Genomic DNA, 25,525 nt, shown 5'->3' with positions numbered 1-25,525 from the left:
AAGACAAAATAAAAAAAAAAGATCAGCAGAAAAGTGATTCTGAAAGTAGACAAAGACCCTAGAAGCGGAAGCAGCAAAGATGTACTGTATGTTTCGGATTATAAGACACACTTTTCCTCCCAAAAATCGGAGAGGAAAATGCGGGGCGAGTCTTATAAGCTGAATTTAGGTTATCGGGGGGTGGTGGAGAGGGGTCACAGGAGGCAAGGGCAATGCTGGGGCTGTGCTGGGGCTGCAGGCAATACTGTGGACTGTGCTGCGGACTGAGCGCTGTGCTGCTGGCAGTGAGGCAGGGGCCATCATGAAAATGTCAGCGGTGAGGGCTTCAAATAATGGCAAAGTCGGTGCATGCGCAGATTGAGCTCTCAGCTCAAGATCTCATCTGCACACGCGCTGCCCCCGGCCCATTAATCTCACAGCAGGAGACTTAAGGATGATGGTCCCCGGAGGTGGCGCTTGCGTAGATAAGATTTCAGCTCATCATTGAGACGATAGCTCAATCTACGCACACGCCGACTCTGGGTGCCATTTCTTTGAAGCCCGTACCGCCAACAGTTTCTGGATGCTCCTATCCCACAGCGCCCGCAGAGAGCATCTGGGACACCCGCTGCACCGCATTGCCCTAATCAAGCACCGCCCCTACCTCCTATGATCAAGCTTCACCACTGCTGCCGCCCTCCTGGTAAGACACCACCAGAATATAAGACGGACGCCATATTTTTTTCCCTCTGAATATGGGGTGCATATTATAATCCAGTGCGTCTTATGAAACGAAAAGTACTCTACTACGATCCCTCGGTACACTTTGTTTTAGTTATGTGATTACTGACGCGTTTGATGCTCGGACCTGCTCCATGCTTTGGCATTTCACGTTAGCAGCCCGTTACCTATTTGTCTCACAGACGCCGTGGTACGCCTCAATGGCGTCATCTTGGTCCATCTCCTTGTTGCTATTGACCCAGTTTGCTTCTGAATCCTGCATAAAACAAGATATAAAAAAAGTGAAACTTTTGGCATAAATTTGAGAAAACTGAAGATTTTTTTTTTGCAATCATGACAATTTTTTGGCAATCAAGACAATTTTTTGGCAATCATGACAATTTTTTGGCAATCATGACAATTTTTTGGCAATCATGACAATTTTTTGGCAATCATGACAATTTTTTGGCAATCATGACAATTTTTTGGCAATCATGACAATTTTTTGGCAATCAAGACAATTTTTTGGCAATCATGACAATTTTTTGGCAATCATGACAATTTTTTGGCAATCAAGACAATTTTTTGGCAATCAAGACAATTTTTTGGCAATCAAGACAATTTTTTGGCAATCATGACAATTTTTTGGCAATCATGACAATTTTTTGGCAATCATGACAATTTTTTGGCAATCATGACAATTTTTTGGCAATCAAGACAATTTTTTGGCAATGAAGACAATTTTTTTGGCAGACATGACAATCACAAAATAATGGAGGCCTTCCTCCGCCGTCTGCAAACTGATCATTTACCGCGTTCTTCTCGGAGTCCTTCTGCTGCGCGGAGTTCACGATCTGCGTCCGGAGAATCAACACCTCCTCCTTCCGCACCTCCAGCTCCTCCAGGGCGGTCTTCAGCTGGTTCAGGAGGAGGGTGTAGCCGGCGGATTCGTCGTTGGAGTCGTTGTCGCCTGCAGAATCGGCAATGGCTTTTCTCAACTCGTTTAATTCGTTCTTCAGCTTCTTGTTTTCTGACTCCAGTTCTTGTCTCTGCAGCCATAATAAGACGTAGATGTAAGTCACACGCTCCGGGCCCAAATCTGCACCCACAGTATCTGCTCCATTACCTTCAGGTTGTTGTAGGCAATGTCTGTGTCGCGGTCTGTGTCGTTTACTGTCTCAATGACCTGGATACAAAGTGGATGTCATTACACACGGCTGCATAATACATAAAGACACTAGAAGGGTTTTCACAGTTTATAAAGAGGCAGCCATTACATTATGTCTAGCGCCGTCCTCTGAGAATGACTTTCCTGGGTTAACGCTACGTCTCAAACATGGTTGTCCAGGGATTACTTACTAATCTGTGGGGGTGCACGGATCTGCATCGATCGGCAGAAGAGGGCAATTTAATCCTCGGCGCCTGCTCGACCGATGCTCCATTCATTTCCGATGGGGCTGATGAGCACAGAGCTCCGCTTTTTTTGGCAGCCACTTAGAAAATGAATGGTGCGGCAGTCATTCGATATGCCACTATATTCTAACTGGGATAAGGATTCCGCAGTCAGACACTCATCAATACGGTATCAGAAGTGATGAGCGGGCACTACCATGCTCGGGTGCTCGGTACTCGTAACTAGTGATGAGCGGGCACTACCATGCTCGGGTGCTCGGTACTCGTAACTAGTGATGAGCGGGCACTACCATGCTCAGGTGCTCGGTACTCGTAACTAGTGATGAGCGGGCACTACCATGCTCGGGTGCTCGGTACTTGTAACTAGTGATGAGCGGGCACTACCATGCTCGGGTGCTCGGTACTCGTAACTAGTGATGAGCGGGCACTACCATTGCTCAGGTGCTCAGTACTTGTAACTAGTGATGAGCGGGCACTACCATGCTCGGGTGCTCTGTACTCGTAACTAGTGATGAGCGGGCACTACCATGCTCGGGTGCTCTATACTTGTAACTAGTAATGAGCGGACACTACCATGCTCGGGTGCTCTGTACTTGTAACTAGTGATGAGCGGGCACTACCATGCTCGGGTGCTCTGTACTTGTAACTAGTGATGAGCGGGCACTACCATGCTCCGGTGCTCAATACCCGTAACTAGTGATGAGCGGGCACTACCATGCTCGGGTGCTCAGTACTGGTAACTAGTGGTGAGTGAGCACTACCATGCTCAGGGGCTGGTTACGAGTACCGAGCAGTTGGATGGGTGCAGCTCAAGTAACCGAGTATAATGGAAGTACCTTGTACTCGTAACTCATCACTAGTTACGAGTACTGAACACCTGACCATGGTTGTGCCCGCTCATCACTAGTTACCAGTACTGAGCACCCGAGCATGGTAGTGCCCGCTCATCACTAGTTACCAGTACTGAGCACCCGAGCATGGTAGTGCCCACTCATCACTAGGTATGAGTACTAAGCTCCTGAGCATGGTAGTGCCCGCTCATCACTAGTTACGAGTTCAGAACATCCGAGCATGGTAATGCCCGCTCATCACTAGTTACGAGTTCAGAACACACGAGCATGGTAATGCCCGCTCATCACTAGTTACGAGTACTAAGCTCCTGAGCATGGTAGTGTCAAGGGAGGAATTTGGGTAATGACTGCTAATGGAGTCTTCGTTTGGGATAGCAGAGACGGTGCCGTATTAGCTGTATATCAGTGCTGATAGATCAATGTATCAGACAATGAATACATGAGACATGTTCTCCTTGAGCCAGCATCATCAACTGAACTCGTGCATTGCAAGACACCCAATTATACAGTTTGCATCTCTAACCTTGAAGCTAGACAGGGAGTACTTTTACTCCTTAATTTCTCACAGCGCAGTTTGTTTCTTGTACATTCTTTCTGTGTGAAAGCTACTGATGAGACTTTGCAGCTTCACATTCTGGCTTCATTATCTTTGGTTAACTCCTTCATGACTATACAACTTTGAACAAGGAGTATTATAGATCTGTGCAATTGCTACATAGACAGACAGCTTATTATACAACTACATCTACATTTTGATTATTTACATACACAGATATTCTTATTACGTTTAAACAAACATACTACAGCTCAGGCCAGCTTCACAGTAGTGCTCATGAAAAAAAAAACCAACAAACCAGAGAAATCCATTTCACTATCTTTCAACCATCTGGAGAGACTATCATGATTAACAGATATGGCATCAATTGGAAGACTGTATTATAAGTATTCTGTGTCTCAGTAATAAGGCCGATGGTAACCCTGGCGTGTCCATCCAAGAACACAATATTTTCTCAAAGTTCCTTAATGAAAGTTCTTGTTTATCTGGGCAACCCATTTACGTTTTTCCTGCACAGTGGCAACCCAGCGGTCCACAGGTCCCACAGCTGTGGGTTGTCAGGCGCACAGCTATGCAGAGCAAAAACAGGTTGATGAATCGCTAAATCAGTGCTACATCCTTCTATGATCATCAGCCCCACCAATTGTAAAGTGAGGCCGTACCCAAATAATACTCCAAACATGGGAAAGCCCCTTTAATACAGACAAGCACATTAATAAACAGAGGTCATCTGTGTCTGCAGAACATTGCATCTTATTGTAGGATATGAAAACCCTTCACTGTAGGAATCATTTAGGGGGGTCTTTAACCTTTCACAATATCATCATCATTATACGTCACTTGCCATCAATATGTCATGGTGTAAATGCCGCTGTTTTCCTGAATCTGGAGATGCTTTTCTTTTGTTTCTACCCCTCTCCATTCCTTAGATATGACCCTCTCTTCCTTGTAGGCAAATGGGCGTGGCCATGAACTCAACTCTGTGGGAGCTTTATTGGCCACTCCCCCTTGTTAAAAAGACGATTTATACAGAGGGAAGAAGGAGCCATATCTCAGGAACGGAGAGGCGCAAGAACAAAAGAAAAACAACGCTGGATTCAGGAGAACAGCGGCATTTACACCAGACAAAAAAACCCCACAAAACATTTATGGCAAGTGACAAATCCTTTTGGCCTCCGTTTAGAGGTTCCAGTCTCAAAGATGCATGCGCTGTACACTCACGCATGTTTTTCTCCCAAGTTAGGGACAATGGATGCATGCGACTGAAAGGACCTGACTATAAAAAGTTGTAAATGGCCATCACCAGTCAACAGGACAGGTAAGAAATACTAAATGATACAGCTCCGACTACTTTGACTCCCACTGGTAACCAGAACAGTGGGTTTGGGTCTCCTGTTTAAATGGAGGTAGCGGTAAATTTTTGACAATTGGAGATTTCTGAATATAGGGCTCCCTATCTTTGTGCATATACATGGCCGCCGTTCTATTCATAGAGGGAGAAGTGATTGGTGGGGGTCCCAGCTCTTACACCCCCAGAATTCTAGTGATTATCAAATGTGTAAAACAAGAATACCCCTTTAAAAGGCATGCCACCAGAGTAATTCTTATTATGTAAAGCCCCTTTAAATGCCCCGATTCTGCAAGAAACAGTGAAGGACCGCACAGAAATGTTAGATGTTACCTGCGCCTTTTTATTTTCTTGCTGCACTTTCTTGTCCAGTTGGTTCTGCAGCTTCTTCCTCTCCAGCTCCAGCTCTCTCACCCTTTTCTGGAGCTTCAGGAACAGAGTCATGTCCATCGCAGCCTTCTCCAGCCCAGCCTCCTGCAAGACGTCCACACAAACTAAGCGTCATAGACAAAGATGTGACACATCGCTAAAATCCGGCAGAAATGCTCTTACCTCCACCTCCTTAATGGTATCCTCTGTGTCTCCAATTTCAGAGGTGGATATTGAGGGGTAGTTGGAATCGGATTCCAGACTGCTCTGGTTAGACGGGTTTCTGCGATGTCCTGGTGTTTGCTAGAATACAGGTAACAATCAAGAGGAATGTCAATACTTCTGTGCTGATTAAATTATCAATATATCTTTATGGCGAGCTTAGCTTCATTTTTCTGATACAGAGCTCCAAATTCCCTGAACAGAGTTAAATAATTACTGTCTGCAGCCACCACTAGAGGGAGCTCACAGCATGCCGAGTTATGATTGGGTTTAATATAGATATCACTATGCAGTGAGCTCCCCCTAGTGGTAGCTGTTAGCAGCTAGTATATTATTATTTAAAGGGAATCTATCAGGTGATTTTCTAATACCAAACTAATGGCATCCAGGAGTAGGGCTTGGGCATCCCTATCAGGATCAGTAACTTTTATTGCTCTACCTTCTTTTGTTATCTTCTTCTAAGCCTCGGAGAACTAAGGGGTACTTCTCACATAGCGAGATCGCTGCTGAGTCACAGATTTTGTGACATACCAGTGACCTCCATCAGCGATCTCGCTGTGTGTGACACTAAGCAGCGACCTGGCCCCTGCTGTGAAATCACTCATCGTTACACACTGTTCTGGTTCATTTTTTGGTCATCGGGCTCCGGCAGGGCAGCACGCATCGGTGTGTTTGACACCTTACCCAACGACCTCGTACGCGACTCACTTAGGCGTGTATATTCGTTGTTTTCCGCGCCCTCTCTGTTCCGATTGGTGATCGCTACGGTGTTAGGATTGGCCGCTTCCATCCTCTGTTCTGGCTTGTAGATCGTGTTACATTTCAGAGGGCTGAATTAACTTGTCCCGGACCGCATGTAGCAACAGATCGTAATACAGTCCATTCTGCATCGGGACTGTAGGATGGCAGCGCCATTATGTTGCCTTCTCTAAAGGCAAGGGCGCTCAGTTACAACGCAGTTACGACCACCAATCGGAGCAGAGGGGGCGCGGAAAAGGCAATGTAGATGCACGCCTATGTTACTAATCAAGATTTGAATCGTGCTATGTGACAGGGTCCCAGCGACCGCCGTATCGTTGCTGCGTCGTTGGGAAGATCTGACTGTTTGACAGCTCACTAGCGACCCTGTAGCGACGTACCAGCACTCCTGACCAGGTCATATCGTGGTCGGAATCGCTGGTATATCGTTTAGTGTCTCATTGTTGTGTTCTAATAGAGATTGCTTGCTCTTCAGTTTCAGGTACACAATTTGAAGGGGGAAGGAGTTGTAAATGTGTGTATCCTAGTTGGCCTCCATGGACTCTAATGTAGTCAGGCCTGCAGTAGGATTTACTGTCTTGCATCTGGTGGGGTGTTGTGCGTCTATTGTTCCCCTCTGCAGAAGGAGAAATTACACAATCCTGCAGACTGGCCTCCTACTTAGAGCTACATGAAATAAATGTTAAAGGGGGTGAGATGTAATCACCTCTCCTCATCCAAGGGGGTGATCCCAAAAGAGGTAGAAAAGTGAGGAGAGACATGTTTGGATGTAGTTAGTGTAGTGACGTGGAGGGGCGAGGAGATGTTGCTGTGGCCAGGTCCTGGTGGCCATGAATGGACCATAGAGATTGGAGCTGGATACATGTGCTATAGTTGTGATATATGATTTCTGGATTTGAGCAACTATCCTAATGACTATTGTTGATACTGGTCATCTAGAGGAGCATAAGGACAATTGTAAAAATTGTTGCCTCGTTAACCTGCCCAGGTAATTGGTAATTAATACAACCCACGACCTCAGATCTTCAAAGTCCCCTTTGGCCTCTTCCCGGGTGGTGCCCGGTGACGTGACTGACCTTGATGAGGGTGACCTCCTCTCGCAGGTTGTCATATCTCTGCTCCAGCCTGGTGTACTCCTTCACCAGGTTCTGGTGCCGGGCTCGCTCCTCTTCCAAGTCCTTCTGGATCTCCTGATTTTCTTTGATGGCACTCTGGGTAAACTCATCTGAAAAGTAAGAAACAAGAAAGTCCAAGTTTGCCGATGAGCCATAAATCAATGAGACCTTCTCATCGATAAGACATTGGACACCCTTCGGGGGTATTAAGATGTTAAACACATGCTGTGCCCACCCAACGAGGGAATTAGCAAGCTGGAATTAGACATTCAGGAATTTAACTACTGATTACTCATTTACGTACCTTTGCAATATTTAACCAGAGATCTGGTGTGAGCGCTCAGAAAACACAAGTCTTAAATCAATTTTCCAAAGTTAGAAACAAACATGGCTGCTTTCTTCCAGAAACAGCGCCACACGTGTGCAGTGGTTGCATCTGGTACTGCAGCTCACCTTCACTGAAGTGACTGGGGCTGAGCTACACAACCTGCTCACTGTGGTAATGTTTTTCGCACGTCTATTTTTTAAAGATAACTGAATCCCCGTAATGAACTCGGATTTAAAGGGGTGGTCCTTTAGCTTAAAAGTTAAATCCTCCATCATAGAAAAATGCTGACAATATTTCCGCCATTGGACCAAATCTAAAAAGTCCGGAATCAACATCGTACCTTCAGAGCGGAGGAGGATTCGCTTGTTAAGTTCTTCTTTTTCGTCTTTTAGCTCCGTGATCTCCATTTCTAGCTCAGATATTCTCTGTGTAAGATAGTAGCAGTGTCACTATACAAAGTCCGCACAATATACCCTGCATAGTCACATAATAAATAAACAGACTATGGTCAGACACCACTAGGGGGAGCTCAGGAGCATAGTCACATAATAGACTATGGTCAGACACCACTAGGGGGAGCTCAGGAGGATAGTCACATAATAGACTATGGTCAGACACCACTAGGGGGAGCTAAGGAGCATAGTCACATAATAAACAGACCATGGTCAGATATACCACTATGGGGAGCTCAGGAGCATAGTCATATAATCAATAAACAGACTATGGTCAGATACCACTAGGGGGAGCTCAGGAGCATAGTCATATAATAAATAAACAGAGTATGGTCAGATACCACTAGGGGGAGATCCGGAGCATAGTAATATAATAAACAGACTATGGTCAGACACCACTATGGGGAACTCAGGAGCACAGTCACATAAATAAACTGACTATGGTCAGACACCACTAGGGGGAGCTCAGGAGCACAGTCACATAAATAAACTGACTATGGTCAGACACAACTAGGGGGAGCTCAGGAGCACAGTTACATAATAAATAAACTGGCTATGTTCAGATACAACTTGGGGGAACTCAGGAGCATAGCCACATAATAAATAAACAGGCTATGGTCAGACACCACTATGGGGAGCTCAGTCACATAAGTAAACAGACTATGGTCAGACACCACTAGGGGGAGCTCAGGAGCACAGTCACATAAATAAACTGACTATGGTCAGACACAACTAGGGGGAGCTCAGGAGCACAGTTACATAATAAATAAACTGGCTATGTTCAGATACAACTTGGGGGAACTCAGGAGCATAGCCACATAATAAATAAACAGGCTATGGTCAGACACCACTATGGGGAGCTCAGTCACATAAGTAAACAGACTATGGTCAGACACCACTAGGGGAAACTCAGGAGCATAGACACATAATAAATAAACAGGCTATGTTCAGGGGGGAGAACTCAGAAGCAGTGTCACATAATAAATAGACTATGTTCAGACCCCACTAGGGGGAACTCAGGAGCATAGCCACATAATAAATAAACAGGCTATGTTCAGACACAACTAGGGGGAACTCAGGAGCATAGCCATATATTAAATAGACTATGTTCAGACCCCACTAGGTGGAACTCAGGAGCATAGTCATATAAGAAACAGACTATGGTTAGACATCACTAGGGGGAACTCAGGAGCATAGTCACATCATAAATAAACAGGCTATGTTCAGACCCCACTAGGGGGAGAACTCAGAAGCAGTGTCACATAATAAATAGACTATGTTCAGACCCCACTAGGGGGAATTCAGGAGCATAGCCACATAAATAAACAGACAATGTTCAGACACCCCTAGGGCGAACCCAGGAGCATAGTCACACAATAAACAGCCTATGATCAGACACCACTAGTGGGAGCTCAGGAGCTTACTGAATACTGTGTATCTCAAGCTCCCTCTAGTGATGTCTGCAGACAAGAAAGCTATAGTTTAACTTGTCATTTAGAGGGATTGGCCACTATAGGACACAGCACACTGGGGTCATTCCAAAGGCAAAGTGAAATAATAACAAAAAGCATACTTACCTCCCAAACCAGTGCCACTCCACAACTCTAAGCGCTGATCTCATAACATTATTTATGTCACATGAGCGCTGCAGCCTATCACAGGCCTGTGATGGGCAGCACTTTCAGCGTTCGGTCTGGCTGTAACCTTCAGATTAACATCTGATCAAACTTTGATGGCTAAAGAACCATCAGAAGTCGATGACAGGCTGCAGCGGTCACATGGCATAAACCATGCCGCAAAACTATTGGGGCGGAGAAGCTGCTTCCCCTGCAGTATCACGCATTCACTGGGGAAGAGGCGCTGCAGCTTCTCCCCTTCCTCCCTTGCTTTTCATCTAATTACTCATTTCTTTCCATGTGTCTGAACATTGAAAATGGGGACTATGGGCTGTTGGATGGTGAAGAAAATGCAAAATACAGGTATACAAAAAAAAAAAAAAAAAGCTCACCAGCCTGTATATCAGGAAAAAACAGGGATAATGCGGACCTGCGGGCACGTGAATCAGCTGGTGGAGTAAAGCGGTAATGAAGGAGGAAAGGTGATATTCAGCACTATTATATACGGTGGATTAAAGTTTGTTTTTTATTCTATCCATTTAAAACTACAGAGTTAATTTTTTTTAAAAAATCCTGACGCGTTTCAGGTGCAACATGCACTCATAATCATAGTGTATTCAATACTTCCATCCCGTGAATTAAAATTTGTCTTTTATTTAAAAAAAAAAAAAAAATACATATATATACATATATACACTTGAAACGCGTCAGTTTTACATTTTTCCTCCCTCTGTAGCTTTAAATGGATTGAATAAAAAACTAAGTGCTGAATACACTATGATTAAGAGTCCATATCGCACCTGAAACGCGTCAGCTTTACATTGCTCCTCATTATGTATGAATTAAATAAAAAGAGAATTTGAACTAACCGGATGGAAGTGCTGAATATTCCCCTTTACTTCCAAAATGCAGGTAGTGGGCAGGTCGCAGGGCGTTGATCCGGCAGTCATGGACTACCAGCGGGGCCACCGGACCAGGGCCCTGAGAAGCTCTTTGCTCCCCTCTATGCAGTAGTTAGAGATAGGCAGTCACCTGTTGCAGCTGCTGCTTCTCCGTCATATACGAGTCCTCTGTGATCTTCCTCTCGTCTCTGCTCTTGGTGAGTTCAGCTCTGAGGGCCTCGATCTCCTCCTGTAAGCTGCTCAGCTGGTTCTCGTCCTGCTGGTTCTGCCGCTGCCGCTCCAGCTCCTTCTGCAGCTTCTCCACCTCCACCGTGTGAGCAGACGTTACGGTGGCCAGTTGTTCCTTCAAGTCTTTGTGATCTTTGTTCTAAAAGTAAGGGACAAGAATCAGCAGACACCGAGAGAGGATTCAGGAGGCCGATCACTGGAACATGCAGACATGGGAGGGCGGGCACGCTGTCAGATCACTGATATACCAGTCTCCCTTCGTGAAGAATAGGTTTGGACCAATGCACCACAATGCACTACTGGAAATCTACGTATTTCACCTTTAGGTACACTTCATCCCAAAAGGAGTAGACCGCTGTATGGTGGCTTATTTTTCCAAGCCCTGAACTGATGTTTTTACTAATCCCATTTTGGGGTATAATATATAATGTTTTGATCAGAGACTAACTGTCATGATGACTAAGGGATAGAGGGGAACTGAGGCCCCTAAGATGTCTCTCAAGCTAGGAGGCCCTATGTTATCCCTATTCTCAGGGATAGTCTTGATGGTGGAGAGGCCCGAGTCTCCTTCCTGGCCCTGCTGCTCCTGACCAGTCCTGATCTGATTCCCCCTCCACGTAGGGAGGGACAGGACAGGAGTATAATAAAATTCACAGATATAGATAGACAAGAAAAAGCCAAAACTCTGTCACACAGCAGACACACAAAAGGTAAAGAGAATAAGAGATTAAAGGGAACGTGTCACAAGATTTGGCGACTATAAGCTCCGGCCACCACTAGTGGGCTCTTATATATACAGCATTCTAACATGCTGTATATAAGAGCCCAGGCCGCTGTATAGAACGTAAAAATCACTTTATAATACTCACCTAAACGGTTGCTGCGGTGGAGTTGGGTCATATGGGTGTCTCCGTTCTCCAGTGCCGGCGCCTCCTCTTTCGGCCATCTTTGTCCTCCTTCTGAAGCCGAGGTGCATGACGCATCTTGTCCAGGCGCACTACAATACTTTGATCTGCCCTGCTCAGGGCCTCAATGCTGGCGAGTGTGGATGACGTAGGACGCTTCATGCACCCAGACTTCAGAAAAAGGACGACAAAAATGGCCGACAGAGGATGCGCCGGCACCGGAGACGCCCATATGATCCAACTCCACCGCATCGACCGTTTAAGTGAGTATTATAAAGTGATTTTTACGTTCTATACAGCGGCCTGGGCTCTTATATACAGCATGTTAGAATACTGTATATAAGAGCCCACAGGTGGTGGCCGCACGTTAATAGGCCCCAAATCTAGTGACAGGTTCCCTTTAAGAAGGAAGCACAAAAGGAAGGAAGCTACAAAACAACAGGGGTAAACTTCACGACCACACCAAGGAATAAGCGCAGAACTTTCCTCAGTAAGTCTGGTACATCACCCCTCACAGACCAACATAGAGCAGACTATAGCTGGCATGGGTAGAACATTTCATCCAGCATAAAAAGGAGGGGATCAGATGTGATTAGCCTCCCCACCACATGTGATCAAAAGAACCTAACAAGCAGACTAGCAGAGATTAACTCCCGCTAGCCTGCCTGTGAATCAGCACACAACAGGTTGACGCCTGAGTCTGCTTGTGTTGATCCCAGACACTAGAGAAACCATAGGGCGGGGTGTCAGAATCTGCATTGTGAACAGAACCAGACACCACGACAGTCGCCGAAGTTTCTGCAAAACTCTGTGGGCAGATTGCCGATCTACCCGCCACTGTTAGAGGCACATGTCGGCTGATCAGCTCATCCTACATGTACAGGGAAAGATGTGACTTTGGTGTGAGCCCGCATCAAAGGCAGGGACACGACTTAGGACATACAAGTACATCAAAGGTTGTGAAGGGGTCAAAAAAGAAAACAACAAAATTTGCAAAGATGTAAAAAAAATAAATAAATAATTTGTATCACCATTTTCTGAAATCTGTAATTTTTTATATTTTCCCCTTATGCAGCCATATTTGGCTTTGTTTTGTGCAGGGTCAGTTGACATTTTAAATTACCGTATATACTTGAGTATAAGCCAAGTTTTTCAGCCCATTTTTTTTCTGCTAAAAAACACCTCCCTCGGCTTATACTCGAGTGAAGCTCCCACATTAAATTCTTCTCATCTTTCCTCCATTTCCGGGGTGCCCTCAGCTGCTTCTTGCGGACCGCAGGCACATAGATCCCTCCATGATCGCGTCTGAAGCACAGGGCTGCTATCTGCGGTCATGGCTTTACTGCAATTGAATGATTTATGGTGGCGGTGCCGCAAAGCATTCAACTGCAGTAAAGCGCTGACAGCAGCGGCGGCTCTGTGTATTGGACGCGATCATGGAGGCGTCTATTGTGCATGCGGTCCGCAAGAAGCACCCCTTGATGATTACGTCCAGTGCATGGAGCCACCGCTGCTGTCAGCGCTTTACAGGAGTTGAATGCTTTGTGGCACGGCCGCCATAAAGCATTCAACAGCAGAAAAGCCATGATGGCAGCCTGCAATGGTGGCTCCGTGCACTGGACGAGATCACTGAGTTGTCTATGGACCTGCGGTCTTCAAGAAGCAGCTGAGGACACCCCGGAAATGGAGGACAGGTGAGAATAATTATTGAGTGTAAACAATGGCATAATAAGGGATAATAAGGGACAAGAAGGGGATCGGTAGGAGGACAATACTAAACAATGGGCACATTACTACAGGGGACGTTACTAAACAATGGGCACATTACTAAACAATGGGCACATTACTACAGGGGATGTTACAAAACAATGGGCACATTACTACAGGGGATATTTCTAATCAATGGGCACATTACTACAGGGGATATTATTCAAAAATGGGCACATTTCTAGAAGGCCTAAAGAAGGGGCACAAGGATGGGCACATTACTACAAGGGGGGACAAAAATGGGCACATTACATTTTATTGGGATCTATTTTTATTTTTGAAAGTTTCCAGTAGCTGCTGCATTTCCCAGCCTAGACTTATACTCGAGTCAATATGGTTTCCCAGTTTTTTGTGGTAAAATTAGGGGCCTCGTGTTATAATCTGGTTAGCTTATACTTCAGTATATACGGTATACCAATTTAGAGGCCATTTGACATTCGATTGCTCTACCTCCCAAGATATGATGGAGAGGACACAACAAATAAAAAAAGTACAATTTCTGTATCATATGGGTAAAAATAATTTTTATATTTAGATAGATCAGATGTGGTAATAAAAAAACAAACATTAAAACAAGGAAATTTGTTAACTGGGCAATGGCAGGGTGATTGCAACTTTTACATTTATTTTATACTTTTAAAAAAACAATTATTTTACAATTAATTTTTTCTTTAGTTTTTAGTCTCCTTGGGAGACTTGAACCTGCAATCACCTGTATAATATACTGCAATACTACAATGTTGCGGTATATAAAGTAGAAATGACAATCTTCTGTGGCTCGGCTTCACAAGAATCCAAAGACTGTAGTTACCTCATGTGCAGGGCATTGCAGCTTAGGTATCCATGGTTATGGCCAAACATAGTGACAGTTTATCATAGATACCTAAGCTGCAATGCCCTGCACATGAGGTAAGAAACAAGGCTATATCAGGAGAACTATACTACATTTCTAATGGGAGGTATCTGCTAACATCTACTACATATTGGGATAGGATCTTGGAGATGGGAATACCCCTTTAAGTGATTAAACAGCCAATCTAGTCCCTGCTGGTAGTGACAGGTGCTAAATAACACAACTGGCACTTGCCGTTTTTGCAACAGGCTCAGCTCCTGAGCCTGCTCTATATACTTGCACCCCACGTGTCACTTACACATAGGGTTTAATACAGTCATAAGAAAAAGTTTGGGCACCCCTATTAATGTTAACCTTTTTTCTTTATAACAATTTGGATTTTTGCAGCAGCTATTTCAGTTTCATATATCTAATAACTGATGGACTGAGTAATATTTCTGGATTGAAATGAGGTTTATTGTACTAACAGAAAATGTGCAATCCGCATTTAAACAAAATTTGACTGGTGCAAAAGTATGGGCACCTCAATGTAAAAGTGACATTAATATTTTGTAGATCCTCCTTTTGCAAAAATCACAGCCTCTAGTCGCTTCCTGTAGCTTTTAATGAGTCCCTGGATCCTGGATGAAGGTATATTTGACCATTCCTGTTTACAAAACAATTCCAGTTCAGTTAAGTTTGATGGTCGCCGAGCATGGACAGCCGCTTCAAATCATCCCACAGATTTTCAATGATATTCAGGTCTGGGGACTGGGATGGCCATTCCAGAACATTGTAATTGTTCCTCTGCATGAATGCCTGAGTAGATTTGGAGCGGTGTTTTGGATCATTGTCTTGCTGAAATATCCATCCCCTGCGCAACTTCAACTTCGTCACTGATTCTTGCACATTATTGTCAAGAATCTGCTGATACTGAGTTGAATCCATGCGACCCTCAACTTTAACAAGATTCCCGGTGCCGGCATTGGCCACACAGGCCCAAAGCATGATGGAACCTCCACCAAATTTTACTGTGGGTAGCAAGTGCTTTTCTTGGAATGCCGTGTTTTTTTGCCTCCATGCATAACGCCTTTTTGTATGACCAAACAACTCAATCTTTGTTTCATCAGTCCACAGGACCTTCTTCCAAAATGTAATTGGCTTGTCCAAATGTGCTTTTGCATACCTCAGGTGACTCTGTTTGTGGCGTGCTTGCAAAAACGGCTTCTTTCGCATCACTCTCCCATACAGCTTCTCCTTGTGCAACGTGCGCTGTATTGTTGACCAATGCACAGTGACACCATCTGCAGCAAGATGAAGCTGCAGGTCTTTGGAGGTGGTCTGTGGATTGTCCTTGACTGTTCTCACCATTCTTCTTCTCTGCCTTTCTGATATTTTTCTTGGCCTGCCACTTCTGGGCTTAACAAGAACTGTACCTGTGTTCTTCCATTTCCTTACTATGTTCCTCACAGTGGAAACTGACAGTTTAAATCTCTGAGACAACTTTTTGTATCCTTCCCCTGAACAAATTTGTTGAATAATCTTTGTTTTCAGATCATTTGAGAGTTGTTTTGAGGAGCCCATGATGCCACTCTTCATAGGAGATTCAAATAGGAGAACAACTTGCAAGTGGCCACCTTTAAATACCTTTTCTCATGATTGGATACACCTGCCTATGAAGTTCAAAGCTCAATGAGGTTACAAAACCAATTTAGTGCTTTAGTAAGTCAGTAAAAAGTAGTTAGGAGTGTTCAAATCAAGAAATTGATAAGGGTGCCCATACTTTTGCAACGGTCACATTTTGTTTAAATGCGGATTGCACATTTTCTGTTAGTACAATAAACCTCATTTCAATCCAGAAATATTACTCAGTCCATCAGTTATTAGATTTATGAAACTGAAATAGCTGCTGCAAAAACCCAAATTGTTATAAAGAAAAAAGGTTAACATTAATAGGGGTGCCCAAACTTTTACATATGACTGTACTATGTTCACATTTTCTGCTTGCGGTCTGTGAATGAAAACCTTGCTGGCCATGTGAGAACGCCCCGGGTTGTAGTGTGGCGATGCCCTCGTAACAATGACGCCCCCTGTGTCTATATTCTGTTAGTTCTTCAGTGTGTGCTGGGATTTCCTGCTGTGATAGAAGCAGAGAGATCTGCATATTCACACAGTAAAGCCCTCCATACACGTCGGTGAACCCGTTGATCTCTGCGGGTTCGATCAACAATCTAATGCGCATAGGAGCCTGGGAGGGGGATATGGATTTGGCATCTGTACTTGTCTCCCGGGCATGAGATAATCCGCCACCAGCAGTCTCATGGAGAACACGGGAGCGCTGTGTAAGGCAGAGATATAATGTGTATGGCGACTTAAGCCCATATAAACAAAATATTTTATTACTTGTGGCCCCGTTCACATTACATGCACAGTTTACAACCCTTTTAGGCAATTTCAGTAGGGAATTTGCAGCAAAATAAAACTAAAAATAGGGAAAAGTTTTAAGAAAAAAAATAAATAACAAAACTTTTATTGCTTTCTGGAACAAATTCTCTATTGAAGAAGCTTAATTTGTATTAAGGGACCAAAAAAATAATAAAAAAAGAAGCTCAGCGCTCATTGTATCCTCCACACGGCAAATGAGAAATGATGCGGCTCATCCCCAGAGATCAGCGGCAACAGAGAAGAAGAACAAAGACCGAGTCCGGGCGACTAATCTTATAAAGCCGCTGTGAAAAGGAGGACGCTAAATCGTTAAGAGTTCCCTATAATTGAAGTATTTCACAATGGGACAAAGACGGGGGCAGCTGTGATTGTACACTGTAAGGGTCCAGGTTATCAGCGGATTTTCCCCATAGACTTGCATTAGATGTGGAATATCCGCAGGTTGAAAAAAAAAAAAAATCTAAACAAAACATATCCGGTATTAATGAAGTTGGTTGAAACACAGGCAGCAAAACAAACAAGAAGTTACTGGGTTAGTAATGGAGGTGTCTGATAGATGCCTCACCATTACTAACCATTGGGCTTTATGCCAGCTGGCATCAACCCCAAAAATATTACCTCGCACCAGGGCAATCGGGAAGAGTAGTTACTGGGTTAGTAATTGAGGTGTCTGATAGATGCCTCTCCATTACTAACCATTGCGCTTTATGCCAGCTGGCATCAACCCCAAAAACATTACCTAGCACCAGGGCAATCGAAAATAGTACTTACTGGGTTAGTAATTGAGGTGTCTGATAGATGCCTCCCCATTACTAACCCCTGGGCTTGAGGTTAGCAGACATCAACCCCAAAAACATTACCTAGCACCAGGGCAATCGGGAATAGTAGTTACTGGGTTAGTAATTGAGGTGTCTGATAGATGCCTTTACATTAGTAAACCCTGATCTTGAGGTTAGCGAACATCAACCTCAAAAATATTACCTTGCACCAGGGCAATCGGGAAGAATAGTTACTGGGTTAGTAATTGAGGTGTCTGATAGATGCCTCTCCACTACTAACACTCGATCTTTATGTCAGCTGGTATCAACCCCAAAAATATTACCTAGCACCAGGTCAATCAGGAAGAGTTGTTACTGGGTTAGTAATGGAGGTGTCCGATAGATGCCTCTCCATTACTAACCATTGGGCTTTATGCCAGCTGGCATCAACCCCAAAAATATTACCCCGCACCAGGGCAATCGGGAAGAGCAGTTACTGTTTATTTAATGGAGCTGTCTGATAGATGCCTCTCCATTACTAGCCGCTGGGCTTGATGTCAGCTGACATCAACCCAAAAATATTACCCCGCACCAGGGCAATGAGGAAGAGTCGGGTAAAGCCCCAAAATTGACACATCTAATATGATTCACCACTACTGGGGTGGCTGCAGGTTGCTATTTTTGTATGTCTGCTTTACTATGGCTTACTATTACCAAAAATAAGGGGGAGCCCATGCCATTTTTTGTAAACTATTTATTAGGTTAAATATGGCTAAAAACACCCTTTAGTGCCACATAAAAGACAAAGGGTGCCAGTGTACAATATGTAAGGGGGTTGTGCAATTATATATCTATAGGATATCGGTCTCAATCTTCTATTTTTATCATTTATCTAAATAACAAAGGCTTTAAATATCACAAATGATCCCAGAGTCAGAAGAAATAAATGGCTGAATCTGCCTCTGGGCTCGTGGGAACGGCATTCAGAGTAATGCTGTGCTATCCTGCATAAGTCCCCCATTGTCTTTTGTGATAAAAACTAGTGTGCTGTGCGCTCTTTCCATCGTATCCCCTACAGACTATGCTACTCCATACAGATAAAAAAAAACAAAAAACAGCTGCACTCCTCAGATTACTCTGTCACGTGTTTAGGACTTCCATTGTATTATAAGCGTGAAATACGGTAATAATTCAGCAGCAATAGGCTGGATACCCATAAATAATGAACCGTCGAGACAACTTGGGGGCTAAAAAAATGAAAAAAACATTGACTTGCACTAACACGACCACCAGCAGGGGGAGCACAACATATAAACACATTTAAAAAGGTGCAAAGAATTGAGCAATCAGATTGCATATTTCATTACAAAAAGAAAGTGAAGATCAGGCCCATTTATATTTTAAAACTGTATATTACTGACCCTGAGTTACATCCTGTATTATACTCCAGAGCTGCACTCACTATTCTGCTGGTGCAGTCACTGTGTACATACATTACTTCTCCTGCACTGATCCTGAGTTACATCCTGTATTATACTCCAGAGCTGCACTCACTATTCTGCTGGTGCAGTCACTGTGTACATACATTACATTACTTCTCCTGCACTGATCCTGAGTTACATCCTGTATTATACTCCAGAGCTGCACTCACTATTCTGCTGGTGCAGTCACTGTGTACATACATTACATTACTTATCCTGTACTGATCCTGAGTTACATCCTGTATTCTACGCCACTGCTGCACTCACTATTCTGTGGTGCAGTCACTGTGTACATACATTACTTGTCCTCTACTGATCCAGAGGTATATCTCATATTATACTCCAGAGCTGCACTCACTATTCTGCTGGTGGAGTCACTGATTACATGCATTACTCTTTTTGTACTGATTATGAGCCACAGCCAACTTTAACATATAATACGTAACTCGTCCTGATTCTGAATTACAATCTGTACTGTACTCCAGAGCTGAAATCACAATTCTGCTATCTACAGAACTGAAATCTGTTAGTATTCTATACTGATTCAGTTGCCACACTGAATTCCACACTGAATTTGAGGTCAACCGGTCAATTACAACCAGGCACTGTACTATAATGTAGAAACGTTCTCTTGCTCATGTGTACTTTAGCAGTTTGTGTAACTACTAGCACAATTGTGAATACAGCTCTGGAGTAGAACACTGGTTGGTATTCATTATCGGTACAAGAAATTATGTGCTCCCTTAACTTTTGTAAAAATAAATCAATAAAAAAGGGAATTTTGTTTACTTACCGTAAATTCCTTTTCTTCTAGCTCCTATTGGGAGACCCAGACAATTGGGTGTATAGCTTCTGCCTCCGGAGGCCACACAAAGTATTACACTTTTAAAAAAGTGTAACCCCTCCCCTCTGCCTATACACCCTCCCGTGGATCACGGGCTCCTCAGTTTTGGTGCAAAAGCAGGAAGGAGGAAACTTATAAATTGGTCTAAGGTAAATTCAATCCGAAGGATGTTCGGAGAACTGAAAACCATGAACCATAAGAACAAATCATCAACAACATGTGTACACAAAAGAACAACCAGCCCGAAGGGCACAGGGGCGGGTGCTAAGTCTCCCAATAGGAGCTAGAAGAAAAGGAATTTACGGTAAGTAAAATTCCCTTCTTCTTTGTCGCTCCATTGGGAGACCCAGACAATTGGGACGTCCAAGAGCAGTCCCTGGGTGGGTAAAAGAATACCTCAATAAAAGGAGCCGAAAACGGCCCCCTCTTACAGGTGGGCAACCGCCGCCTGGAGGACTCGCCTACCTAGATTGGCGTCTGCCGAAGCATAGGTATGCACTTGATAGTGCTTCGTGAAAGTGTGCAGACTAGACCACGTAGCTGCCTGACACACCTGCTGAGCCGTCGCCCGATGCCGCAATGCCCAGGACGCACCCACGGCTCTGGTAGAATGGGCTTTCAACCCTGAAGGAAGTGGAAGTCCAGAAGAACGGTAGGCCTCGAGAATTGGTTCCTTGATCCACCGAGCCAAGGTTGACTTGGAGGCCTGAGAGCCCTTACGCTAGCCAGCGACAAGGACAAAGAGCGCGTCTGAACGGCGCAGGGGCGCCGTGCGAGACACGTAGAACCGGAGTGCTCTCACTAGATCCAAAGAGTGCAAATCCTTTTCACACTGGTGAATTGGATTAGGGCAAAAGGAAGGCAAGGAGATATCCTGATTCAGATGAAAAGGGGATACCACCTTAGGGAGAAATTCCGGGACAGGACGCAGAAACACCTTATCCTGGTGGAAAACCAGGAAGGGGGCTTTGCATGACAGCGCTGCAAGCTCAGACACTCTCCGAAGTGATGTGACTGCCACCAGGAAGGCCACCTTCTGAGAAAGACGGGAGAGAGAGACATCCTGCAGCAGCTCAAAAGGCGACTTTTGAAGAGCCGTCAGAACCCTGTTAAGATCCCAAGGTTCCAACGGACGTTTGTAAGGTGGGACCATGTGGCAAACCCCCTGCAGGAACGTGCGGACCTGCGGAAGCCTGGCTACACGCTTTTGAAAAAACACGGAGAGCGCCGACACTTGGCCCTTGAGAGAGCCGAGGGACAAACCCTTGTCCATTCCAGATTGTAGGAATGAAAGAAATGTGGGTAAAGCAAACGGCCATGGAGGAAAACCGTTATCAGAGCACCAGGATAAGAAGATTTGCCAAGACCTGTAATAAATTTTGGCGGACGTTGGCTTCCTGGCTTGTCTCATGGTGGCAATGACATCCTGAGATAACCCTGAAGACGCTAGGAGCCAGGACTCAATGGCCACAGAGTCAGGTTGAGGGCCACAGAATTCAGATGGAAAAACGGCCCTTGTGACAGCAAGTCTGGGCGGTCTGGAAGCGCCCACGGTTGACCCACCGTGAGATGCCACAGATCCGGATACCACGACCGCCTCGGCCAGTCTGGAGCGACGAGAATGGAGCGACGGCAGTCGGACCGGATCTTGCGTAGTACTCTGGGCAGCATCGCCAGAGGGGGAAACACATATGGCAGTCGAAACTGCGACCAATCCTGGACCAGAGCGTCCGCTGCCAGAGCTCTGTGATCCTGAGACCGTGCCATGAAGGCCGGGACCTTGTTGTTGTGTCGTGACGCCATGAGATCGACGTCCGGCGTTCCCCAGCGGCGACAGATCTCTCGAAACACGTCTGGGTGAAGAGACCATTCCCCCGCGTCCATGCCCTGATGACTGAGAAAATCTGCTTCCCAGTTTTCCACGCCCGGGATGTGAACTGCGGAGATGGTGGAGCCTGTGACTTCCACCCACTGCAGAATCCACCAGACTTCCTGGAAGGCTTGACGACTGAGAGTGCCGCCTTGGTGGTTGATGTAGGCGACAGCAGTGGCGTTGTCCGACTGGATTCGGATCTGCCTGCCCTCCAGCCACCGATGGAAAGCCAATAGGGCTAGATATACTGCCCTTATCTCCAGAATATTGATCTGAAGGGACGATTCTATTGGAGTCCAGGTTCCTTGAGCCCTGTGGTGGAGAAAAACCGCTCCCCAACCTGACAGGCTCGCGTCCGTGGTGACCACGGCCCAGGTTGGGGGGAGGAAGGATTTTCCCCGAGACAGAGATGTGGGTAGGAGCCACCACTAAAGTGATGTTTTGGTTGCAAGTGAAAGAGAGATGTTCTTGTCGAGGGAAGCCGAACTCTTGTCCCATTTGCGAAGAATGTCCCATTGGAGTGGCCGTAGATGGAATTGCGCGAACGGCACTGCCTCCATAGCTGCAACCATCTTCCCCAGGAAGTGCATGAGGCGCCTTAAGGGGTGTGACTGACTCCGAAGAAGTGACTGCATCCCCGCCTGCAGAGAAAGCTGTTTGTCCCGCGGTAGCTTGACTAACGCTGGCTGGGTATGAAACTCCATCCCGAGGTAAGTCAGTGATTGGGTCGGCGTCAACTTGGATTTCGGGAAATTGATGATCCACCCGAACTGCTGGAGAGTCGCCATAGTGACGGTAAGACTTCGTTGACACGCCACCCGAGAAGGGGCCCTGACTAGGAGATTGTCCAAGTATGGGATCACCGAGTGGCCCTGAGAGTGCAGGACCGCCACGACGGATGCTATGACTTTGGTGAAGACCCGTGGGGCTGTCGCCAGGCCGAAGGGCAATGCGACGAACTGGAGGTGTTTGTCCCCGATGGCGAAACGCAGGAAACGTTGATGTTCGGGTGCGATCGGCACATGGAGATAAGCATCTTTGATGTCGATCGATGCTAGGAAGTCTCCTTGTGACATCGAGGCGATGACCGAGCGGAGAGATTCCATCCGAAACCGTCTGGTTCTCACATGTCTGTTGAGCAGCTTGAGGTCCAGAACGGGACGGAATGACCCGTCCTTTTTTGGCACCACGAACAAGTTGGAGTAAAATCCGCGACCACGTTCCTGAAGGGGAACGGGAATCACAACTCCTTCAAACTTTAGAGCGTCCACTGCCTGAAAAAGTGCGTCGGCCTGTGCGGGGGGTGGGGAGGTTCTGAAAAAACGAGCCGTAGGTCGAGAGCTGAACTCTATCCTGTAACCATGAGACAGAATGTCTCTCACCCATCGGTCTTGAACATGTGGCCACCAGGCGTCGCCAAAGCGGGAGAGCCTGCCACCGACCGAGGATGTGGGTAGATGAGGCCGAGAGTCATGAGGAGGACGTCTTGGAGGCAGTGCCTCCTGCGGCCTTTTGGGGGCGTGACTTGGACCGCCACGCATAGGAGTTCCTCTGGCCTTTCTCCGGCCGGTTGGACGAAGAGGATTGGGGCTTGGCAGAGGGACGAAAGGACCGAAACCTCGATTGGGTTTTTCTCTGCTGAGGTCTCTTAGGTTTGGACTGGGGTAAGGAGGAGTCCTTTCCCGAGGATTCCTTAATAATCTCATCCAACCGTTCGCCAAACAAACGTTCGCCAGAAAAAGGCAAACCAGTTAAGAACCTTATGGAAGCAGAGTCTGCTTTCCATTCGCGCAGCCACATGGCCCTGCGGACTGCCACGGAGTTAGCGGATGCCACAGCCGTACGGCTAGCGGAGTCCAGGACGGCGTTCATGGCGTAGGACAAAAATGCTGATGCCTGAGAGGTCAAGGAAGACACATGCGGAGCAGAATTCCGCGTGACACCATTAATCTCAGTCAGACATGCCGAGATTGCTTGGAGGGCCCACACAGCCGCAAAGGCCGGGGCGAAAGACGCGCCCGTGGCCTCATAAATAGACTTCACCAAGAGCTCTATCTGTCTGTCAGTGGCATCCTTCAGGGATGAGCCATCGGCAACAGACACAACAGACCTAGCAGCCAATCTAGAGACTGGAGGATCCACCTTGGGAGAGTGTGCCCAGCCCTTAACGACTTCAGGTGGAAAGGGATAACGCGTGTCAGTGTGCCGTTTAGCAAAGCGCTTGTCCGGGACCGCTCTGGGCTTCTGGACAGCGTCCCTGAAGTTAGAGTGATCAAAAAACGTATTGCGCGTACGTTTGGGGAATCGAAATTGGTGTTTCTCCTGCTGAGAAGCCGACTCCTCTGCAGGAGGAGGTGGTGGTGAGAGATCCAGCACCTGGTTGATGGACGAGATAAGATCATTTACTAAGGCGTCCCCCTCAGGGGCATCAAGGTTAAGGGTGAAGTCCGGGTCAGAGGCCTGAGCTCCCACGTCTGCCTCGTCTTCCTGAGAGTCCTCAAACTGGGATCCAGAGCAGCGTGAGGAGGCCGGGGAAGAATCCCAGCGAGGCCGCTTAGCAGGTCTGGGGCTGCGATCCGGGCAGGAGTCCTCCGCCTGGGACCTAGGGGCTATCCTGGGAGCGCGCTGCGGCGCGGACCGAGAAGGGCCTGGAGGAGACAAACTAACAGGGACCGGGGCCTGTGAAGAGCCCGGTCTGGACTGCAATGCCTCAAGCAGCTTAGATGACCATTTGTCCATAGACTGAGCAATGGATTGAGAAAGTGACAGAGTTTCTCAGCGAAAGAGGCCAACGCCGGTGACTCTGTCCCTGCAGCCTGCTCAGGGGGAGCAGGGGGATCTACATGAGCCGAGGGGCCCACAATTGCCCTAGGCTCCGGCTGAGAAAGCGTGGCAGGAGTCGAGCATTGATCACAGTGAGGGTAGGTGGATCCCGCAGGCAACATAGCCCCACAAGAGGTACAGGCCGCGAAAAAAATCTGTGCCTTAGTAGCTTTGCTCCTTGTGGACGACATGCTGTTGTCTCTTAGGAGAGTGACCACTGAGGGTATATGGGAAAAGGGTATACCGCCTTTCCGAACAGATTATGATATATATATATATATATATATATCCCGGCACCTTAGGGGGGACCAGCACCGGGTGACCGGTGTGGCTTACCAACCGCTCACGAGCGGAGTGTGTCCTCCAGATTCCCTGTCGTGGATCTCCCGGAGCTGCAGAGCCTTGCTGCTGAATAACATCCACCGGCAGAATGCTAAAAATGGCTGCCGGAGCTCTCAGGGGGGAGTGGAGCCGAGGGCGGTGCTAGCAGAGAGCGGGAATCTGGAGTCCCCAAGTGGTCAATGAGAGGGGAGGGAGACATGCAGGATGCTCCAGCCCTCAAGGCCGACGTCATGTCGGTAATCCCGCCCTTACACCTGACAGGCAGGCTCGGGGGCGAGATTTTTCGGACTAGGCCGCGGCGAAGCCGGGGGCTAAATTTAAGGCCGCGCCCGACAAGCAGGCATGGTCGGCGCGGAAGTCCGCCGAAAAGATAACGGACGGAACCACCGCGGCTTCCGGGGAGAAGGTGCGACCCCTGTACAGTCCCCACATGAGGATACAGAGTACCTTCAAGTTGCAGGGCCCGGTCCCTGGAGATGAAGAAGCTCCGGTCCGGCAGGTTCCACCAGGGGCTGCGGATGGAGCACGGTCCCAGCACATGGATGACCGCATAGGATCCCACTTCTCGCAGAGCCGCATAAGGGATGGTGAAGGAGA

General features: G+C 46.6%; 1 protein-coding gene across 2 annotated transcripts in view; it reads right to left on the bottom strand.

The window, feature by feature from the left end:
• MYO5B (myosin VB) overlaps positions 1 to 25,525 on the bottom strand; it is a 327,189-nt gene that overhangs the window by 40,810 nt on the left and 260,854 nt on the right. For both annotated transcript variants that reach the window (XM_075327185.1, XM_075327192.1), the window contains exons 22-29: positions 10,761 to 10,997; positions 8,001 to 8,085; positions 7,294 to 7,442; positions 5,420 to 5,539; positions 5,201 to 5,341; positions 1,826 to 1,885; positions 1,512 to 1,748; positions 888 to 976 (exon numbers count right to left, since the gene is read on the bottom strand). In XM_075327185.1, the coding sequence (XP_075183300.1) occupies positions 888 to 976; positions 1,512 to 1,748; positions 1,826 to 1,885; positions 5,201 to 5,341; positions 5,420 to 5,539; positions 7,294 to 7,442; positions 8,001 to 8,085; positions 10,761 to 10,997 (1,118 nt within the window). The remainder of the gene's footprint in view (positions 1 to 887; positions 977 to 1,511; positions 1,749 to 1,825; positions 1,886 to 5,200; positions 5,342 to 5,419; positions 5,540 to 7,293; positions 7,443 to 8,000; positions 8,086 to 10,760; positions 10,998 to 25,525) is intronic.

The sequence above is a fragment of the Anomaloglossus baeobatrachus genome, chromosome 1 (assembly GCF_048569485.1).
Source record: "Anomaloglossus baeobatrachus isolate aAnoBae1 chromosome 1, aAnoBae1.hap1, whole genome shotgun sequence".
NCBI lineage: Eukaryota > Metazoa > Chordata > Amphibia > Anura > Aromobatidae > Anomaloglossus > Anomaloglossus baeobatrachus.
Note: the sequence above shows the minus strand (reverse complement) of the source record. Positions and strands in the feature narration are given on the sequence as shown.